Here is an 18,494-nt window from a genome sequence, read left to right as displayed (position 1 = left end):
TCTAAAATTGTCTGTAGGTGTGAGTGTGACTGCTTGTCTGTGTATGTAGTCCTGTGATAGACTGGCGACCTGTCCAGGGTGTCCAATGCCTTCACCCTAAGTGAGCTGGGATAGACTCTAATGAGGATTAAGTAGTGTATAGATCATGGATGGATGGAGATATCAAGAGCAAAATAAGCGGTCAACACAATTTGTTTCCACCTTGAACTGTGTCTCAAAAACATGGATTCAGAGTTTCAAGGTTTCTTAAGTAACAAACCTAAGAAACTAATCTTGTTGACTTGCACGGCTGAGCTGTCTGTCTCAATATTTCTCTTCAGAATCAGTTTCCTCCTCAAAAATGTATCGCTGAATTACTGCAGTGTTACAGTTGTGTAGTAAGGTGGTGTTGAGCAGGTAAGCTGGTGTGCTCCAAATGCAGTGAATGCAGAAGTGTGAGATGAGAGACAGGCAGGGACTTCATAGGTACACTATAAAATTTTTTTTTTTTTTTAAATCCACTAAAAATATTTTAAAACTTTGGCAGCAAGGGGCAAATTATAAAAAACAAAAGTATTGAAAAAATTGTGGAATATTTTAACATTCAAAAACTGTAACAACCAATGAAACACAGCAAATATATGTAAAATAATGATATGTTTAGTGTATTTAAATTAATGGTCAAACATCATGAGAAAACAAATCACTATTATCACTAAATACAGGGAATGGAGGTTGAAACTGTTTAAAAATAATAATTTTTTTGATCCTGAATATACACAATTTTGCATTCAAATGATGGCAAATATCTGTAAAATAATTATGCTTTTAGCTGATTTAAAGATAGTGAATGTTACTGCTAAATTTTGTAAAGGAATGTATTACCATTTACAAAAATGCTGATTTTTGATGTAGATGCTAGTATTTTTTCTTTTTTACAGTCAACATGTAAATTAGTCTTTAAGATGTTAGATATCATCTGTGATTTAAACAAAACAGGAAAAGTTTGTAAAATAATAGTAAATTGTTCAAAAAAATATCTTAAAGGTGCTGTTTTTTTGCAGTGTATATGCATTCTAGACAAATCAATAATGATGTACTTACATTTAAGCCATTTTAAGGTCGGATGGGGTTATTCTGGAGAAAAGAGGTCTTAATATGTAACTCAGATAAACAGAGAGGATTTTTTTTAGGGACCAGAGATGTACTTTAAGACACTCCTTGGAGATTTGTTGGGTTGTCGAGATGCACATGTCACATGTCATGTCACACAGCTTAGCGTCCCTTGAAAAACTTCTGACAGAAAGTTCCCTTGGATTGACTCTACATTCTTGCACAGTTACTGGAGGAGTGACGGGAGTTTCCTTTTCCACTTTACATGTGATTTCTGCACTTATAGAAAACCATTTTTCTCCTACGGGGACTACAGCACAAACATGGGATATCTTGGCTGTAACTGCATCCATGTACTTACCAGAGAATTTATGCGGAGAAGTTAAACGCGTTGGTTTTAGCTTCCGCCACAGTCGTCCCTTGTCACCAATCCTGTTAGTTTGATTTTCATGCACAGGATTTTAAGGTGCAGCTGGGGGAGGATAGCGTCTTGTTTGGGGACCTCAGCGTTGCCTCTCGGTTCTTGGCAGATGATCAGGTTCTGTTGGCGTCATCAGACAGTGACCTTGGGCGGGCGTCGAGGTGGTTTGCAGATGAGAGTGAAGCAGTAGGCATGAAAAAAACAGCATCTCCAAGTCTGAAAAAGGTGGAGTGTATCATCCGGGTTGAGAATTAGCCATTGCACCAAGAGAAGTATCTCGGGATCAGTAATGCAGATGCTGCACCAGACTGCTGTTGTTAAAGAGGGAGATTAGTCTAAAGATTTCTACCAGTCAGTCTACTTTCCACCAAATAGAAAGCCAAAATTAGTTTCTTAGAGACATCCATCCATCCATTATCTATTCCCCCCTCAATCTTCATTAGGGTCGCAGGGGTTGCTAAAGTCTATTGCAGCTGGCTTGAGGCGAAGGCAGGGGGCACTGTGGACAGGTTGCCAGTCTGTCGCAGGGCTACATATACAGACAAACAATCACACTCACACCTACGGGTAATTTAGAATAATCAATTAACCTCAGCATATTTTTGAACCGTGGGAGGAAACCCACACATACACAGGGAGAACATGCAAATTTCATGAAGAAAGATCCTGGGATGGCTGGGAAGCGAACTGGGGATCTTCTAGCTGCAAGGCAGAAGTGCTAACCACTACACCACTGTGCAGCCTTCTTAGACACATGGTACGGAAATTCAGTACACATAAATGGTGATATTTGTTTCGAAAGGCAAAGCTAGAAGTGGTTTAGGGAAGATATTCCAACTGCTAGAGAGCTGAAGGTATGACTTGTATACGCTTTTTTTATTTTATAGATAAAAACTGTAAAATTTGAGCATTTGGAAACAGTTTTTAGTGTCATTTTTGGAATAATTTTTCTTTGGTTTGTTAAATTACAGTTAATATCTAGTAAAAAAAAATCACAGAAAAAAGATTCTGTGAAAGGAACTGTAAATAATGCCCACTTAAAAAAAAAATGAAATCTTTAGAAATGGTCATTTGTCATTTCACAGTGTTAGATGTTAAACTGCATGATTCCAACTGTGTTTAAATCAGCTTAATATGTCAGTATTTTGTTCTGTTTTAATATTTGCCATTAGAAAGAAATTATTAAAAACAACAAATCATGTTTTGATCTGTGATTTTACAGTTTCACTGTTTTGTTAAATTACAGAAAATAATTAGTAAAAAATCATAGAAAAAAATTATTAATTTGCATGTTTAAGAGCCAAAACTGTAAATAATATCAACATTTAAAATGTGTATTTTTAAAAATGGTAATTCATTGTTTTAGACTCTTAGATGGTAAAATTGCATTATTTTCAACTGTGTTTAAATTGGTAAGATATATAATTTTTAAAGGTATTTGATGTTATTTGGAAGAAAAGGATTGAAGTAATAAATAATTTTTTCAAAATATATACAGATTTCCTCCTTTTGTTTAATAAAGTTTTGTTAAATTACAGATAATATCTCGTAGAATCACAAAAAAATTGCCTGTTAATTAAAAAAACAGGCCAAAATGTTAATGTCCAATAATGTCCACATCTAACATCAATACTTTAGTATTAATATTAAGACTAAACATTACAAATTAAATACAAATTAATAGTATTTTTTTCTTTATACAATGTCCATTTTTTCTGTGGTTCGACTAGATAACATCTGTAATTTAACAAAACAGGGAAAATCAGTAAAATGACAGCCATTTTTTTTAGCTACTGTTAAAAACATGTCAAAAGACGTGCATTTTTTACAGTGTATATTTATTACAGACAAATTAGCATGCAAATAAACCACTTTAAGGTAGGAATGGGTTACTTTCATAGGGGAAAAAACATCTAAATATGTAACTATTACACAGAGTTGAGTTTTTAGGAAGCAATAAAGGAATTTAAGAAGCTCCTCAGTAACGAGACACCAACTGTGGATGACATTTACACAGTTTTGATGTCTAACAATCTGATAAAATGTAAATATTTAACACATATTTGTCATTGTTTTTTGCAGTTTTTGAACATTACAGTGCTCCAGCATATTTTTTCTGGAACCTTTACTTCCAGATTTTCACCACTTTTTACTGATTTTTTACAGTGCAGGGCAGAGAGACTATAAAATGGATCTCACCTGGCCTGAAAACACTGAAATATCACCTTGCTGCTACTCGGGATAAGCCACTGACGATGGATGAACAGAAAAAAGCGACTCCACAAAGCTCTCAGTACCTGCATGAAAAAACTTTAGCATTAGCACTTACAGTTATTACATTAGCACTCACACACTTTCAGCTCCAAACCATTCATCACATTTCTCACAACACTGTAAATTCATCCACAAAAAAACGACCCATGCTGTATAGCACACAAAAACATCACATACCCATCCGCCCACGCACACAAACACACACACAGTCACACAAGTGATAATCTGACATGTGATGTGAGTCTTGTGTTTGACTTGATTTAATTCACAGGTTCATTCAAGGTCAGCGCGGCTCTCTTTCTCCCTTTATTTCCCGGTGCTTCGTCTCATGAAACCACAGCTCCACTTTCTTTCTCCCTTCCCAGATCCCTTCTGTTGCTTTTTTATTCCTCTTATTTCCCATCCCTTCCTCCTCCCACTCTCTTTCCTGTCAGTAAAGCTCCCTTTGTCCTTGTAGCCCTCTTTTTTTTTTTTTTTTGCCAGCGTGGTCCAGCTGACAAACACATTTGATAAACATGTTGTCCTCTTTGTCTCTTTTTTCTGTTCATTTTTCCCCACTCTTACTTGCTGGTGTTCTCCCCCTCCATCCCTCATGTGTTTTGCTTTTTCTCATTTATTATCAGTGCACCAAACAAAAGGCATCCATTGAGGTGTTGCAGGTGTGTTGCATGTGATGCAGAAAGAAAAAGCATATGCAGTGTAGGCATGCAGTCAATTCATACCTGCTCACCCACACATACACACACACACGCGGAATATCTCGACATCGCATATTCATACATGTAAATATCCCCACAAGAAATGAATATTAAACCCTTTTAATGTATGATGAATGGACGGTAAGACGTGTGCATGAGTGCAAATACCTAAATTACCTCTACCTGCAGGCATCAGTGGTGGCGGCTTATTGTTCATCCTCCTCCTCCTCCTTCTTCTCCTTCTCCCCAGGGTGCTTTCACCTCTGTGGTTGCTATGCTGCGAGGTGCTGGAGTGGATGATGTAATCTCCACTCATACTTTTGCCCCCCTCCCCCCTCCCCCATCCACCCTCCATCTTCCTCTCTGCACCCCAACTGTCTGCCTGCCTCTGCCATCTGAATCCATGATGTCATGTTAGGACCGGGCATGGAGGATCAATGAGTGCCCCCTAGTGGGATGTCACGCTCAATTATGTCTTTGTCTGAGAGGCGAAGGGTTCAAACGCTGAGGAGAAGCAGAGAAAAAAAGGTGGTGGTGGTGGTGGTGGTGGTGGGGTGCTGTAATTGGAAACAAAGCTGCCTGTAGTCTCACACAGGAATTGATGTGGAGTTGTACGATGTTTGATCAGCGTTTGTGCGACAAAAAAAAAAGAGCTGTATGTCTCTAAACTACTTCCTCTGTGTTGTAAAAATAAAAAAAGGGATGTTATGGTCTCCAGATGATGCAGTTAATGCAAAAAAATGGTCTTGCAAATAAATGTTATCTTTGTGTTGAGATAAAAAAGCTCTGACATTTCCACATAAATACGTGTCCATTTCGCTGCTTACCGCCACCATGATTCAGCATTTATCTATTTCATAAGAGCTTTTTACATTTCCTTTATCTTGTCAGCCGCACAGTTAAGCGGAGGACAGGGGTAAAGTCTGTGACACTGAATGAAAGAAAATGAGACCCAGATGTTTTCAGAGACTTTTTTTCCTTCACATTTTTCCCCGTTTGTTATACTGAAAAGTGTCATGATAGACGTCTTAAGATTTACAGTTTGATTGGTGAGTCGACTGCAAAAAGGATTGATTTGCATTTTGTTACTATCTTTTGTGTTATTAGATAAACTTTACAGACTGACATGACCTGCGTGGGTGGAGTTACATGGTCTGTAAACATCTACTCTACCAGCAATATCATTCCTACAAAAAATATTGGGTTTCATTTGCCAGATCACCATTATTCTTGACAAGTTACATCATGAGAATACAAAATGAGGAAAAATAATAAGCAGCAGTATGTCTTTGTGCAACTTGGAGGACTAAAACCTAAATTTGTATCCAAAACCTGCTTGGTTTTATCTCATAGATTTACCTTTTGAGCAACTGCTCTTGAAAAAAAGCATTATTCAATCGTAAGTTTGACAAAATTACTCAAAAACAACTTTATTTCCTGACTAATTCTGAAGTTTGCGTATATCTCCATCTCAGAGCCTTCTCCTGCATCCCTGTGTAACATTTATGTGTACTCTTCACTGTAGACAAAAACAACACCTTTAAAATTTAAGAGCAGCATCTCCTTCCAGGAAATAAGTGACACTGTTAGCCTGGATAATCCACCGAACACACCATGAACTGTTTTCATAGCACCGCTTTTTTATATTGGAGAAATAAATTTGTTTTGATGAATTAATAATTCAGCTAAACTCCCCCCTTCTGAATTAACACCATTTGTTTTGATATCAGTTACTTCCACGATTCCAAAGTAAGAGTTTTTTTTTAATTTGGAATTTTAGATCTTATAATATCTAATATGTTTAGTAACTTTAAAGATAAGATAAAATCAACTTAAATTTACATGTTACAGCTGCTAGATACAGATGAGGCATGGAAGAAGCGGGACAAGAATTCCAAAAAGTACAATACAGCTAAAAATAAAGATTTATTAAAGGTCTTGTGAAGAAAATGTACAAGACATGATAAATTTACATATATACAGGTATGACATGGAGGATAATGTACCTACATTTTTGTTACTAGAGTCATTATTGAGAGAAAAGACAAGTGTTAGCATGTTTTTACACAAGAAGAGCTGTAAGAGATCAGTGTTACATCTTGTTCATTGGTCTGGAAAGCTGTAAAGTTAGAATACAGATTTAAAGACAATCTCCAGGACAAAAAAACCCCCATCAAATATGTGAAAAAGTCAGCTAGTTTTCTTTTAAAGATGGAGTACGCTGTTCTAATCCACTAAAGATTATGTCAAATTTTGAAAATATCACCTCATGGTCTGCTGACTATCTGTTCTTTGTGGAGGCAGAAAATAAATCCAGCATTTGTGCACTCTGTCAATGTGAAATTACCAAAGTTGCTTGGACAGACAACATTATTCCAGCATGTTCTGTAATTATGCTCATGCAAATGGGCAGTTTGAGGTAAATCTGACAGATTCTTAATATCTAAATATGTTAACTCACTAAATATCAACAGTCTCTTTTCAGAATTGCAGACTCCTTCTTCAAATAAATGTATTTTTTCTTTATAGATTTCAGAATTTAAAGTTTTTTTTTTTTCAGTGTTACTACCTGAAACTGATCAGTCAGTATTCCTAGAATAAAGATATTATCCTCAGACCCGGATGTTATTGTGAATGCAGCACCGTTGAGATGACTCATGACTGTAATAGCATCATTTGAAGCTCCTCTTCCTTCACACCGACAGTCATTTCAAAACAGCAACGTTTTCCTTTCACGGTGTGCAGCAAATAACGATGTTTGAGGCATGACTGAAGCAGGGATTGCAACAAGTAAATGAACACAGTGTTGCTGTTTTTTTTGTTGTTTCATTTATTTTTTTTTCTCCACTGGCTATCTCTGTCTCCATCTCTTATCTGTAAACCCTGCTATGTGTCTCCTGCAGCCTGGCCCAGGTATCGTGTGCTGCGAGCTCTGGACATCGGCCAGTACAATCTGGAGATCTCCAACGCCGAGCTCTCTGATGATTCTCTGTACGAGTGTCAGGCCACCGAGGCCGCCCTGCGCTCCAGGAGGGCCAAGCTCAATGTGCTCAGTAAGTCATCAGACACAGGGGATGTTGCTTTGATTTTCTGCTAATGACCAAAGTTTAAGCAAAGCACCTTTGGTAGAAATCTGAGCTGTATGAAATCAAAAAATGCCAAATTGATACTCCTGTCCTCGTGAAGAGCAGGTTACCTGAGCTGAGAGTTCTCACTTTGCAGCTAAAAATGACCTGTGTGGTTGAAGTTCCATCAGTTCAGATCGTGGGAGTCAAACAGATTTTAGTTCAGAGGCCACATAGAGCTAAATTTGATCTCAAGTGGGCCGGACGAGTAAAATCATAGCATACTAACCTATCAATAATGACAACTCCTAATTTTTCCCTTTGTTTTAGTGTAAAACAGTCCAAGTATGTTCTGAAAATGTTCACATTTAAGGAACTACCTTTTTACAAAACATTATGAACAACCTGAAATTCTTAAGAAAAAAAAGTTCAGTTTCAACAATGTTATGCCTCAGTTTGTCATCTACACACATGCATTACAACTTACAGATCACAGTGTGTCTACAAAAGCACAAAATGTTTAGTCAAAGGTATCTGGGACTGAACAATCTAGTATTTTACTTTATGACTGAAACAACCTGCCAAGGTCTAGAAATTCTTTTAAATTTACGGCTTTACAAATTTACAATTTGCAGTTGATGTCGTCTCTGTAATTTTTACACTTTGCAAAGTTGTCCCGCGGGCCGGATTGGACCCTCTGGCTAGCCGACTAGGGCTGTATGTTTGACACCCTCGCTTTAGATGCTCAGGTTTTCAGATGTGGTTCTACACTTGTGGCATCAGCGCATCCATTGTATCTGCTGTAAAATGTTGGGTTTCCTGTCTGTTTCCATTTCCCAAATCACCATTCTGCTTGACAAGTTACATGAAGTATGCGTTTTTGTTATTAAGAAGAAAAAAAGAGCAGCAGTATGTTTATGTGTAACTTAGAAGTCCAAAATCTGCTTGTTTTTAACTCATAGATTTGCATTTTGAGCAACTAGTGTAGCGATCGACCAGTATGGGTTTTTTGGGATGATGATTATTGGTATCAAGAAAGACCAAAAACATTTATTTGGAAACAAAGTACATTAAACGTAATGTTTTAACAGCATGTGATAGAAGAAAACCTGTCATTCATAATTAGGTTTCTTCATTAATAAGGGGGACTATAACTGAATATGTAAAATAGAAATAGGAGCAATTATTTGACATCGACTAAGATTGTACTTCACTTTTTTGTAATTTTTCACTGTTCAGTCACTTTTGTTGCTCACTAAGGTCCATATCTTAAAGCTTTATTAATTATTGTTTTCCAGAGTGTGGCATCAGTGGTAATCTGGTAATCTGTGGCTGCCTTCTAATTTAACCACTAGCCATTAGCGTTGCATTCGCCACTGTGAATCTAATTTCCTGCTTTGTGGCAGCAACTTGCGTTCCTTGTTCATTTCTGAAACTTGTTTGTTTTGATGAATTAATAATTCAGATAAACTCCCCCTTTCTGAATTAACACTGTTTGTTTTGTCATCAGTTACTTCTACGATTCCAAAGAAAGAGTTTTTTTTTTTTTTTTTTTTTTTTTAAGGAATTTTAGATATTTTACAGCTAAAAATATGTTTAGTAGTAACTTTAATGATAAGATAAAATAAATTTTAATTTACATGTTACAGCTGCAAGATACAGATGAGGCATGGAAGAAGGACAAGAATTCTAAAAAGTACAATAAAGCTAAAAACAAAGATATATTAAAGGTCTTGTGAAGAAAATGTACAAGACATGATGAATTTACAAATATACAGGTATGACATGAGAGAGGATGCTGCATTAGACCTGAAGTAGTGCATTTAATTTATCAGTAGTCAGTCAATAAAATAGAGATAATCGGAATAAATATCACGATAATCAGTCTGGTGTTACTTGGCACTTGAGAAAATCATTAAATGAATTTTTGCAACCCTGTGAATCCGCCAATTTGATAAGTCACCATGAGCATCTCAACTTTAAATTCAACCGTTTAACTTTGTGTTAAATAGTTCAGAACCTATTTTTCTTTGTTTTTAAGTGTGCGATTCTGACAGTCATGGAAAAAACTATGGATGAGAATTGAGATGTTGGACAGCCGGCAGCACAGAGGTTAAAGATTAAAGTAGAAATCGCCTCGTGTTGGAAAAAGCTGGACAACAGAATTGGACTGAACCACAACATGAAATAATTCAACGTTGCCCTGTGCACTTTGGTGTTATTGGCCTTCGAAGTTCACATTTAGAAGAGCATGTGTGCTTTGACCTAGTATGTGAAAAGTTGGACAGAATTTTGTGTACATATACTATATATACAGATATGTTTTTTCTATACGCATGAGTGCACGCTTGCATAAATTCATGTTTTTTAAAAGTGTGAGTCTTTCCTGCAGTCCCCCCTGAGGACCCAGTGGTGGAGGGAACCCCGGAGCTGCTGCTGATGGCCGGAACTCCGTACAATCTGACCTGCGTAACCCGCGGGGCGAAGCCTGCGGCGCACATCCAGTGGACCAAGGATGGAGTCGCCGTGGAGGGAGCCTACCAGTCCACGGTGACTCACAACGCAACACAACTCGCTCACACATGCAGATAATAGCAGCCGCACGTGCACAAGATAGGGGGAAGAGTCATGCATCATAAAACGCACATAAAACCAGATGAGTTTATTACACTGAAATGAGATCTGCAAAAATCTCACAAGAAAGAAAGAGTTTGCAAAACAAATGCTAATACTTAAAATCTGCTCCTCGATAAAAATCCACTCTTGGCCTGTTTGTTTGTTTGTTAGTTTATGTGCTTCTCTTGCCGTAGGCATGTTACAAAAGGGGGAGTACAGTATGTACAGCAGCCCCGAGGACCTGCGTTAGGCGAAGAGTGTGCAGAGCGTGCAAAGTTGGAAGTTTCTCGGTTGACAACATCTCGACAGATGAAGACCATATTTTCTCACAAAAGTTTTGACAAAATGCAGATTCTGACTTGCAAAGCAAAGAGCAGCAGACACATTTCTTGCCTTGAAACCTGGGGTAGGAGGCTTTAAGCATTTTGATTGATACAGTATTTATTTTCTGGAGTGGCGAAAACACAAGTGAAATGCCTCATCGGTGTCTGTTTACTACAGCAAACTAAAACAAGTCATTTTTCCAACATTTACCAATAGTAAATGCTCAAGGGAAAAATTCTAACTTCTCACAGCTGCACTAAAGTTCTGTTGCTCTTTTCCCTCCTTTCCTTCCTACTGTAGGAGCCACTTCATGTTGTATATATTGGGGAGTATTTTTGGTATCTTGACTCCACTGCTTCTGTTTCTTTCTTTTGTCATGTTAACTGCAATTTCTAGACAGCTGGTGAACATTGACACTGAAATTTGACAAACCCTGGCAACCCTAAATGTCTTGGCCTTAGGGGAGTCAGCAGTGTTCACACAGCATGTGCGTGTTCTGCTGAGTAGATATAATACACATAAACACCGAGGTGTTCATGCTCTTTTAAGGCCAAGGGTTTCTTCTCACAATACAAAGGCATGATGTGAGAGTGTTTTGCATTTTGCAGTTTGAGCTGCAGTGTGTTGAATTATCGCTGTCCGCAGTGAGTCGCTGCCCAGTGTGAGGCTCCATTTCGTGACGTTTGTTGTTACAGCCTGTTGAATGGTCTGTTTGGGTCTGGACCGGCTTAACTGTCCCCGGTTACTTTTCCAAAGTTATGCAAGCAGGCTCCTGGAGGGCCACCACATACCTGCACTGGGCAAAAAAAACTGTAAAAATAAAACAGTAACAATAAAACTGTAAAAACATGGTCCTGTTCTAGCAGCTGGGTGCCAAAAAATACACAGTAAAAAATAACCATCTCATTAAAATATGAAAATCTAACCTTCATTTTTTTTTTTTTACATGAAATTGTGTATTTTTGGACTATAATGTTTTTTGGGATATTTTCATGTTAAAAACTGTGAAACGGTGAAATTAGTATATATATATATATATATATATATATATATATATATATATATATATATATATTCACTCCTACATTCACACTCCTCTATATTCACCTACACATGAAATGACGCCTGCGAGGTCGCGCACAGAGACACACATAGACACACACTCACATATGCACACTCATGCTTTGAATGTGCACACAGCAGCAGCAAACCCTGACTCACACACTCCAACACAGATGTTTTTACATCTCATCGCAGGCAGTTTTATGCCCCCCACACACGCTCATACATATTACATGCCACTCATATATTACCGTGCTACTGACTACGCAGCTTTACTACAGCCGCAGCGCGTTCTGGACACATTCTGAGTAGCTGCATTTCAAAACCCCACAAAACTGTGATTTTATGATCATATTGAGTAGAAGGAGATTTACAGCTTCTGTTTTATGGCTGCTACTGAGAATTATTTCCATTATTGATTCATTGATCTATTATTTCCTTCTATATCTTTCTTTTTCTTCCCACAAAACCTCTCAATGTATTGTGTTTATTCTATTTCTGTCCATGTATTCGTATTTATATTTGATTATTTCTTACCTCTTATGACTCCATTAGTAACCAGCAGATATTTACCTCCTTTCTTTATATCTTGTTTCTCCCATGATGCCTTCTGTTTCCTCCCTTAATTATTTGTTTTTCCTCGAGCTTATTCTTATAGATTCTTCAGATGCGATTTTCAGAACCTTACTCATCCTGCAGCTTTGAGAAAACCCGTACAAATTATATATCAAAACGTGCAGTTTCACTGGATGGTGTTCTGTGTCTTTTCTTTCTGTTACAAGTCAACGTTGAAATGAACGGGAGGTCAGCTGGACAATTGCCAAAACCAGCCGTCTTTGGAACTCTGTAACTCTGGTGTACTTTAAAGTAGAAACTCCATTCGAACTTCAAACGGGTCACAAGGCTTTTGTGTGTTTTTCGTTTTGATATCTTTAATGGTTTTTACACAGTCACAGTTTAAGTCTAAGAAACTTTTAAAAATCCAGAATGTTTCGTTTGCTCGAAATATTGACCTGAAAAGTTTTATGAAAAAAAGTGCAATTAACCATGTCTCCTTCTCACAATTTCTCCTCGACACAAACAGTTTATGCATAAAAACATAGGCAGTTTTGTCCTCTTTCACTCAGTGTGAGTCTCGTAGCTGTAGGACTCAGAGTACAGAGTGTGCCGACCAACACTCTCATTCGCTCCCTTTATATCAGCTCCAAAACTGGGGTGAAAATCAGAAACGAGGGTCTTTCTACCATCCATTATCTATACACCGCTTAATCCTCACTAGGGTCGCGGGGGGGGCTGGAGTCTATCCCAGCTGACTCAGGTGAAGGCAGGGGACACCCTAGACAGGTCGCCAGTCTGTCGCAGGGCCACACACAAAGACAAACAATCACTCTCACATTCACACCTACGGGCAATTTAGAATAATCAATTAACCTCAGCATATTTTTGGACTGTGGGAGGAAGCCGGAGTACCCGGAGAAAACCCACGCATGCACAGGGAGAACATGCAAACTCCATGCAGAAAGATCCCGGGAAAGCCGGGACGTGAACCAGGGACCTTCTTGCTGCAAGGCGAAAGTGCTAACCACTCCGCCACTGTGCAGCCGGGGTTTTTCTACCCTGCCACAAAATCTATATAATACGCAGTACGTACATGAAAATACATCAGCGCGTTCAAAACAAGATTGTGCTTCAAATGATGAAAGAATTGTTTCAATATGACTAATAGTTTTTTGAGCCTTGACCATTTATTCAAGAGTAACTACTAGACTCCCAAAAATAAAAGTAAAATGTACCTCATATATAATTATAGAATAGAATAGAATAGAATAGAATAGAATAGAATAGAGTAGAATAGAATAGAATAGAATAGAATAGAATGTGCTTTATTGTCATTATACAGTGCATAACAAGATTGACAGGACATATTTTGAATTTTTAAATATTTTTTTTAGTTTGGCTTTTGAATGATTTGATAGATTTTATTTATCACTCTTCTTGGAACTAATTTTATTCATTTATTTCTCTATTTATTTACATATTTTAGTCTATTTAATGTACAGTTTATTACTTTATTTTTTGTCATTTATTATTATTTTTACATATATATGTACATATCAAACTATATATATTCTATCACTGTCTCTATTTTTAATAATATATATTTTATTTTATTTGTTATTTATCTACCTAATTTCATCTTAATTTGTTTTTATTTGTATTTTATTACACTGTTTTTTTGCATTTTTTATTATCGTAAAGCCCTTTGTTTTGCACTTTTGTTTGTATGAAAAGTGCCATATAAATAAAGTCTGATTAATTGATAGTAGTTTATATATAAAATTATTTAATTTAATTAATTTTACATATAAAATTTTATTCCATTTTTTAAAATCTATAATCTTTCTCTATCAGCTTTCTTCTGTAAATTCTACTCTTTCCATACTTCCTCCCATCCTAACAGCTCTTCTGTCTTCCAGGAAGTGCTGCCAGACAGGAAACGAGTGACGACCAGGAGCTACCTGCCCATCACTCCCGTTGACACCGACAGCGGCAGCAATTTCACCTGCGTGGCCAGCAATCCTGCAGTGCCGATGGGCAAAAGAGCCACTGTCCATCTCAACGTCCACCGTATGCGACTCCTCTTCTCCACTTTACCACCATTAAAGTGCCTGGATGGAGCTCAGGTTGCCGGAGCCAAGCCGGCTTTGTGTAGACGCACTGGAAAATCAGTCTATAATTTGAATTAGCTGCCTCGGCACTTGTCAAGTTGAAGTAATTATCAGCCAGGAAAAAATAACTCAAAGGCGTTTTGTATGAATTTACAGTCACGATTTTTCAACACATTCTCAAAGTTGGACTCGCTCCAAATTTGATTTAGCTGCTTGTGTTGTTTTGGCACCAACTTTGAGGCCAATAATCTTTACCTAAAGCAGCTCAGTGTGTTGATTTTCCTCAACATCTGGAGAGCAAGAAACTTTCTGTGAGGGTGTGTGTGTGTGTAATAAGGAATGATTGCTCACAAGGAAAGTGTAGTTTAATTTTTTAATTAAGAAGACTGATGTATTTTTCCAACCCAGTGTAGTTAGTAATTACTGCAAAAAGGGTCGGAGTGCTGTGTTGTATAGAGGGTAGTAGAAGCTAGTTGTTTATTGTGAGAGTTTGAGTTTGCACGACTTGTTTGTATGAAAACAAAAAAGCCAAAATACATCAGCTACCTTCAAATTACACATTGTTTCCCTGTGCAGACCCTCCTACGGTGACCCTGTCCATTGAACCTCGCTCCGTCCTGGAGGGAGAAAGAGTTACCTTCACCTGCCAGGCCACCGCCAACCCTCCAATCATGGGCTACAGGTCTGCATTAGCTTTTAGACCATTTTGCCATGAAAATCTGAACCATAAAATATTACAGAAATTATATAAAACTCAGTTCAGATATTTTGTGGGCTTGACCACTCCGCTCCTAACCCTCTCATATAGTCTCTTCTGAAAATCATTTTAATTTTATTCAGCTAAAAAATGTACAGTTGTTCCCCATGCTGCATTAAAGATTTGACTTAACTTCACTTCATAATCATCTCATGAGTTGTCAAAGTGTTAAACTAGCCGAGCTACATTAACTGAACTTGAGAAAATACGTTAAATAAACTTAAGATTTAAACCTGAATCGATTTTCTTTTACATTTTGTACGTTTTAACAGTTTCTACTTCTATTTCCTCTTAGAAGTCATAGTCTTGGCTGTTAAAGCCATTTTTGACCCAGATCAGTACATAGATGATCTGTGAAGCTGCTTCCCGTCTAGATTTAGGTTGTTCCAAAAACCTTCTGAGAAAGCTCTGCTCGTGTTCTCAGCAGGAGGTTTTATTTTAGTTCCCTGAATGTTCTTCTTATAGGTAGGATGACTAAATCTGTTCTAAAAATCTTTTTTCTAGACTGTCATGCCTCAAAACTGAATGTCACACTAAGAACTTTCTTCCTTTGTTGTCATGTAACACTGGAACTATTTTATACCTTCTATAATGTGTTCCCTTGACAACATCCCTAAAACATCCTCAGAACATTTCAGCCACAATCTAAAACACTCTGTATGAAAAATGTTTTTTATACAGATGTTTTCTAAGGCCTTGAAAATATCTGGAAAACTTTTTTGAACGTTGGTCTGAGAACTTTTCTTCATGTAACATTGTGGCAATGTTGTAAAGATTCTTTAATGGGTTCCCTCAACAATGTTCCCAAAACGTCCTCGGAACATTGCAGCCAGAATGTTTCATCTTTGGTAATGTGTCACATTACAGGAACATCGTATAAAGAACGTTCTGTCAAAACGTTTTCTGAATGTTGCGTCCTTCCTTTGCTATTGGTGTGGAAACTTTCTGTTGAAGAACGTTCTATAAAGTGTTCCCTCAACATTAAAGATAAACATTCTATCTTTATTATGTTAGATTACAGGATCATTCTAAAATGTTTTGTCTAAAAAACTATCTGTCTTCAAAGGCCTCAGTAACATCTGGAAAACATTTTTTAAACGTTCTGAAAACATTTCCAAGATGTTTTTGAAATCTCAGATGACAGAACATTCTATATAAGACATTCCTGTAATGTGATACATTCTGGCTGCAATGTTCTGAGGATGTTGTGGAAACACATTATAACACGTTCCCACAATGTTGCACAATAACAAAATAAGAATGTTCTTAATATATCAGATTACAGGAACGTTGTATAGCGATTGTTATCTGAGGCAATGAGAACATTTGGAAAATGTTTTTTAAATGTTAGTTTGGGAACGTTTCTCCTTTGTTATCATGGAACATAATCTGTTTTTCTGACAAGATCCTCAGAATGTTGACATTAAAACATTAAATTAACTTCATAGGAATAATACTGAAAATGAAAATATTCTTAAAACATTCTTTAGACATTTAACTGAGACACTTTCTTTAAAGAATTATTAGAACTCGTAGATAATGTTTTCTAATGTAGTGAGAACGTTCAGTGTCAGCTGGGTTCCAGTACAGTGAGATAAATGATGAGTGGATGGAAGGACTGAATTCAGTTATTAACCTAGAATGTTTTGGTTATTATGAAAAGAAATTTACTTATATGTGTATCAAAGACAAAAGTTTCTAACAGGTCTGTTTCTATTTAACCAGTCTTTGAGGAATTTTAGTTTTCTAACAATGTATCCTGGGAAACTTGCTTACATGCTGGTTATGTTTCTGATCAACTTAATATAATGAGTTGAGTAAAATCACAACTGTTCATCCATGCAAGTCATCATTTTAAGTCATAATGCTCCAAGTTCTAAGAATTCTTGTTTTGTTTTTTTATTTCAAATTAGCAAAACTCATGTATTTAATCAAGTAAACTAGAAAAAAAAAGTGTGGTGATTGGACTAAATTCCTTTATGGTATGATAGCGATGTGAATATACAGCTTTATATGCAGTTCAAGAGTTGAGAAACTTTTTGATGCCAGTCCAGCAGAGCAACACTTGGAGCCAGATCAGACATTTAATGCAAATAGATTTTCCTTCATGTGTTCCAATCTGCCTGTATTCACCCTCTGGAGTTGCTCCTGAATTGCAATTTCTGCTTAGAGCACAGAATTGGTGAAAGTATCGAACATGTGTACAGTTAAACACTGACTTTTATCCTAAGTGACAGCACTGAAGCGCTGCAATTGCAAAACGCTGGACTTTAACGGTTTTAATGTGAGGTTTGAGCCTCCACCGGAGGGTCTCAGTGTGGGACCACTGCCAGGTACTTAGGCACTAAAGCCTGCCCAGTGTGTATTAAAACGTCCTCTAATGGAAGCTGTGCAGTACGGGTATATGGTCCTGAGTTGGCCAGATAGAGTATGGATAACAGAAATGAAGAGAAATTTCTTGCAATGATTCCCTCAGGTTTTACAATCTATAAGTGTTAGTTTAATTGATAATATAAAGACACTCATTGCCTAATAATAACATTTCAATCACTGCCCTGTCTTTTGAGATTTCCTGCAACAGTGATTTGAGTTGCTTGTTAAGCTGATTGTTTCTCTCTCAGGTGGGCTAAAGGTGGCGTCCTGCTGGAGGGAGCCAGAGAAAGTGTGTTTGTCACCACGGCAGATCACTCCTTCTTCACTGAGCCAGTGTCCTGTCAGGTGTTCAACGCGGTGGGGAACACCAACGTCAGCATCCTGGTGGACGTACACTGTGAGTCCATGATGTGCATTAGTGTTAAGAAACACGCTGCATTTATCAAATCAAGTCAAAACACACTTTATTGTCATTTTGCCAGATATACAGCCGTAATGCAGGTGGAACAAAATTGCATTTCCATGGGATCTCCTAGTGTAAAAGCGCACAACACTCACCAACTACACAGTGCAAAAATAGAAATAAATTAGAAAAAATGGAATAAAATGCTAAACTGCAATGCCACATGTCTTAAAAAAGCTAAAAAATACCTAAAAATACAATAATAATGTTAAAATAAAAAAAAATGCTACAACACTAAAAATGATGAAACATTAAAAATGCTAAAAAACACTAAAACATCCAAAACAATTTAAAATGCTTACATGCTCAAAATGCTAAAACACCAAAAATGCTTTAAAAAAAAAAAAAAAACAACCTAAAACTAAAACTGCTAAAACCACAAAAAAACACCGAAATTGCTTTAAAAAACTATTTAAAAAAACATGAAAACACTCCCAAAAAATGCCAAAACACTAAAATACTAAAACACTAAAAATGCTAAAATAGTGAAAATGCTAAAACAAGTAGTATTGCTAAGAAACGAAAAATGCTAAAACCACTAAAAATGGTATAAACACTAAAAATGCTAAAACAACTAAAAATGCTAAAGATACTAAAAATGCTAAAACAACTAAAAATGCTAAAACTGCTAAAAGCTAAAAATGCTAAAAAAAAAAAAAAAGCTTAATATTGTAAATTCA

The 18,494-nt window shown here is 36.8% G+C and overlaps 1 protein-coding gene across 2 annotated transcripts in view; it reads left to right on the top strand.

Moving 5' to 3' along the window:
* Positions 1–18,494, top strand: part of kirrel1b (kirre like nephrin family adhesion molecule 1b) — a 108,070-nt gene that overhangs the window by 62,873 nt on the left and 26,703 nt on the right. For both annotated transcript variants that reach the window (XM_055014239.1, XM_055014238.1), the window contains exons 3-7: positions 7,389–7,538; positions 9,943–10,100; positions 14,030–14,180; positions 14,798–14,903; positions 17,600–17,748. In XM_055014239.1, coding sequence (XP_054870214.1) covers positions 7,389–7,538; positions 9,943–10,100; positions 14,030–14,180; positions 14,798–14,903; positions 17,600–17,748 — 714 coding nt within the window. The remainder of the gene's footprint in view (positions 1–7,388; positions 7,539–9,942; positions 10,101–14,029; positions 14,181–14,797; positions 14,904–17,599; positions 17,749–18,494) is intronic.

Source organism: Amphiprion ocellaris, chromosome 10 (assembly GCF_022539595.1).
Source record: "Amphiprion ocellaris isolate individual 3 ecotype Okinawa chromosome 10, ASM2253959v1, whole genome shotgun sequence".
Taxonomy (NCBI): domain Eukaryota; kingdom Metazoa; phylum Chordata; class Actinopteri; family Pomacentridae; genus Amphiprion; species Amphiprion ocellaris.
The sequence above is the reverse complement of the archived record's forward strand: the minus strand, read 5'-3'. Positions and strand labels throughout refer to the sequence as shown.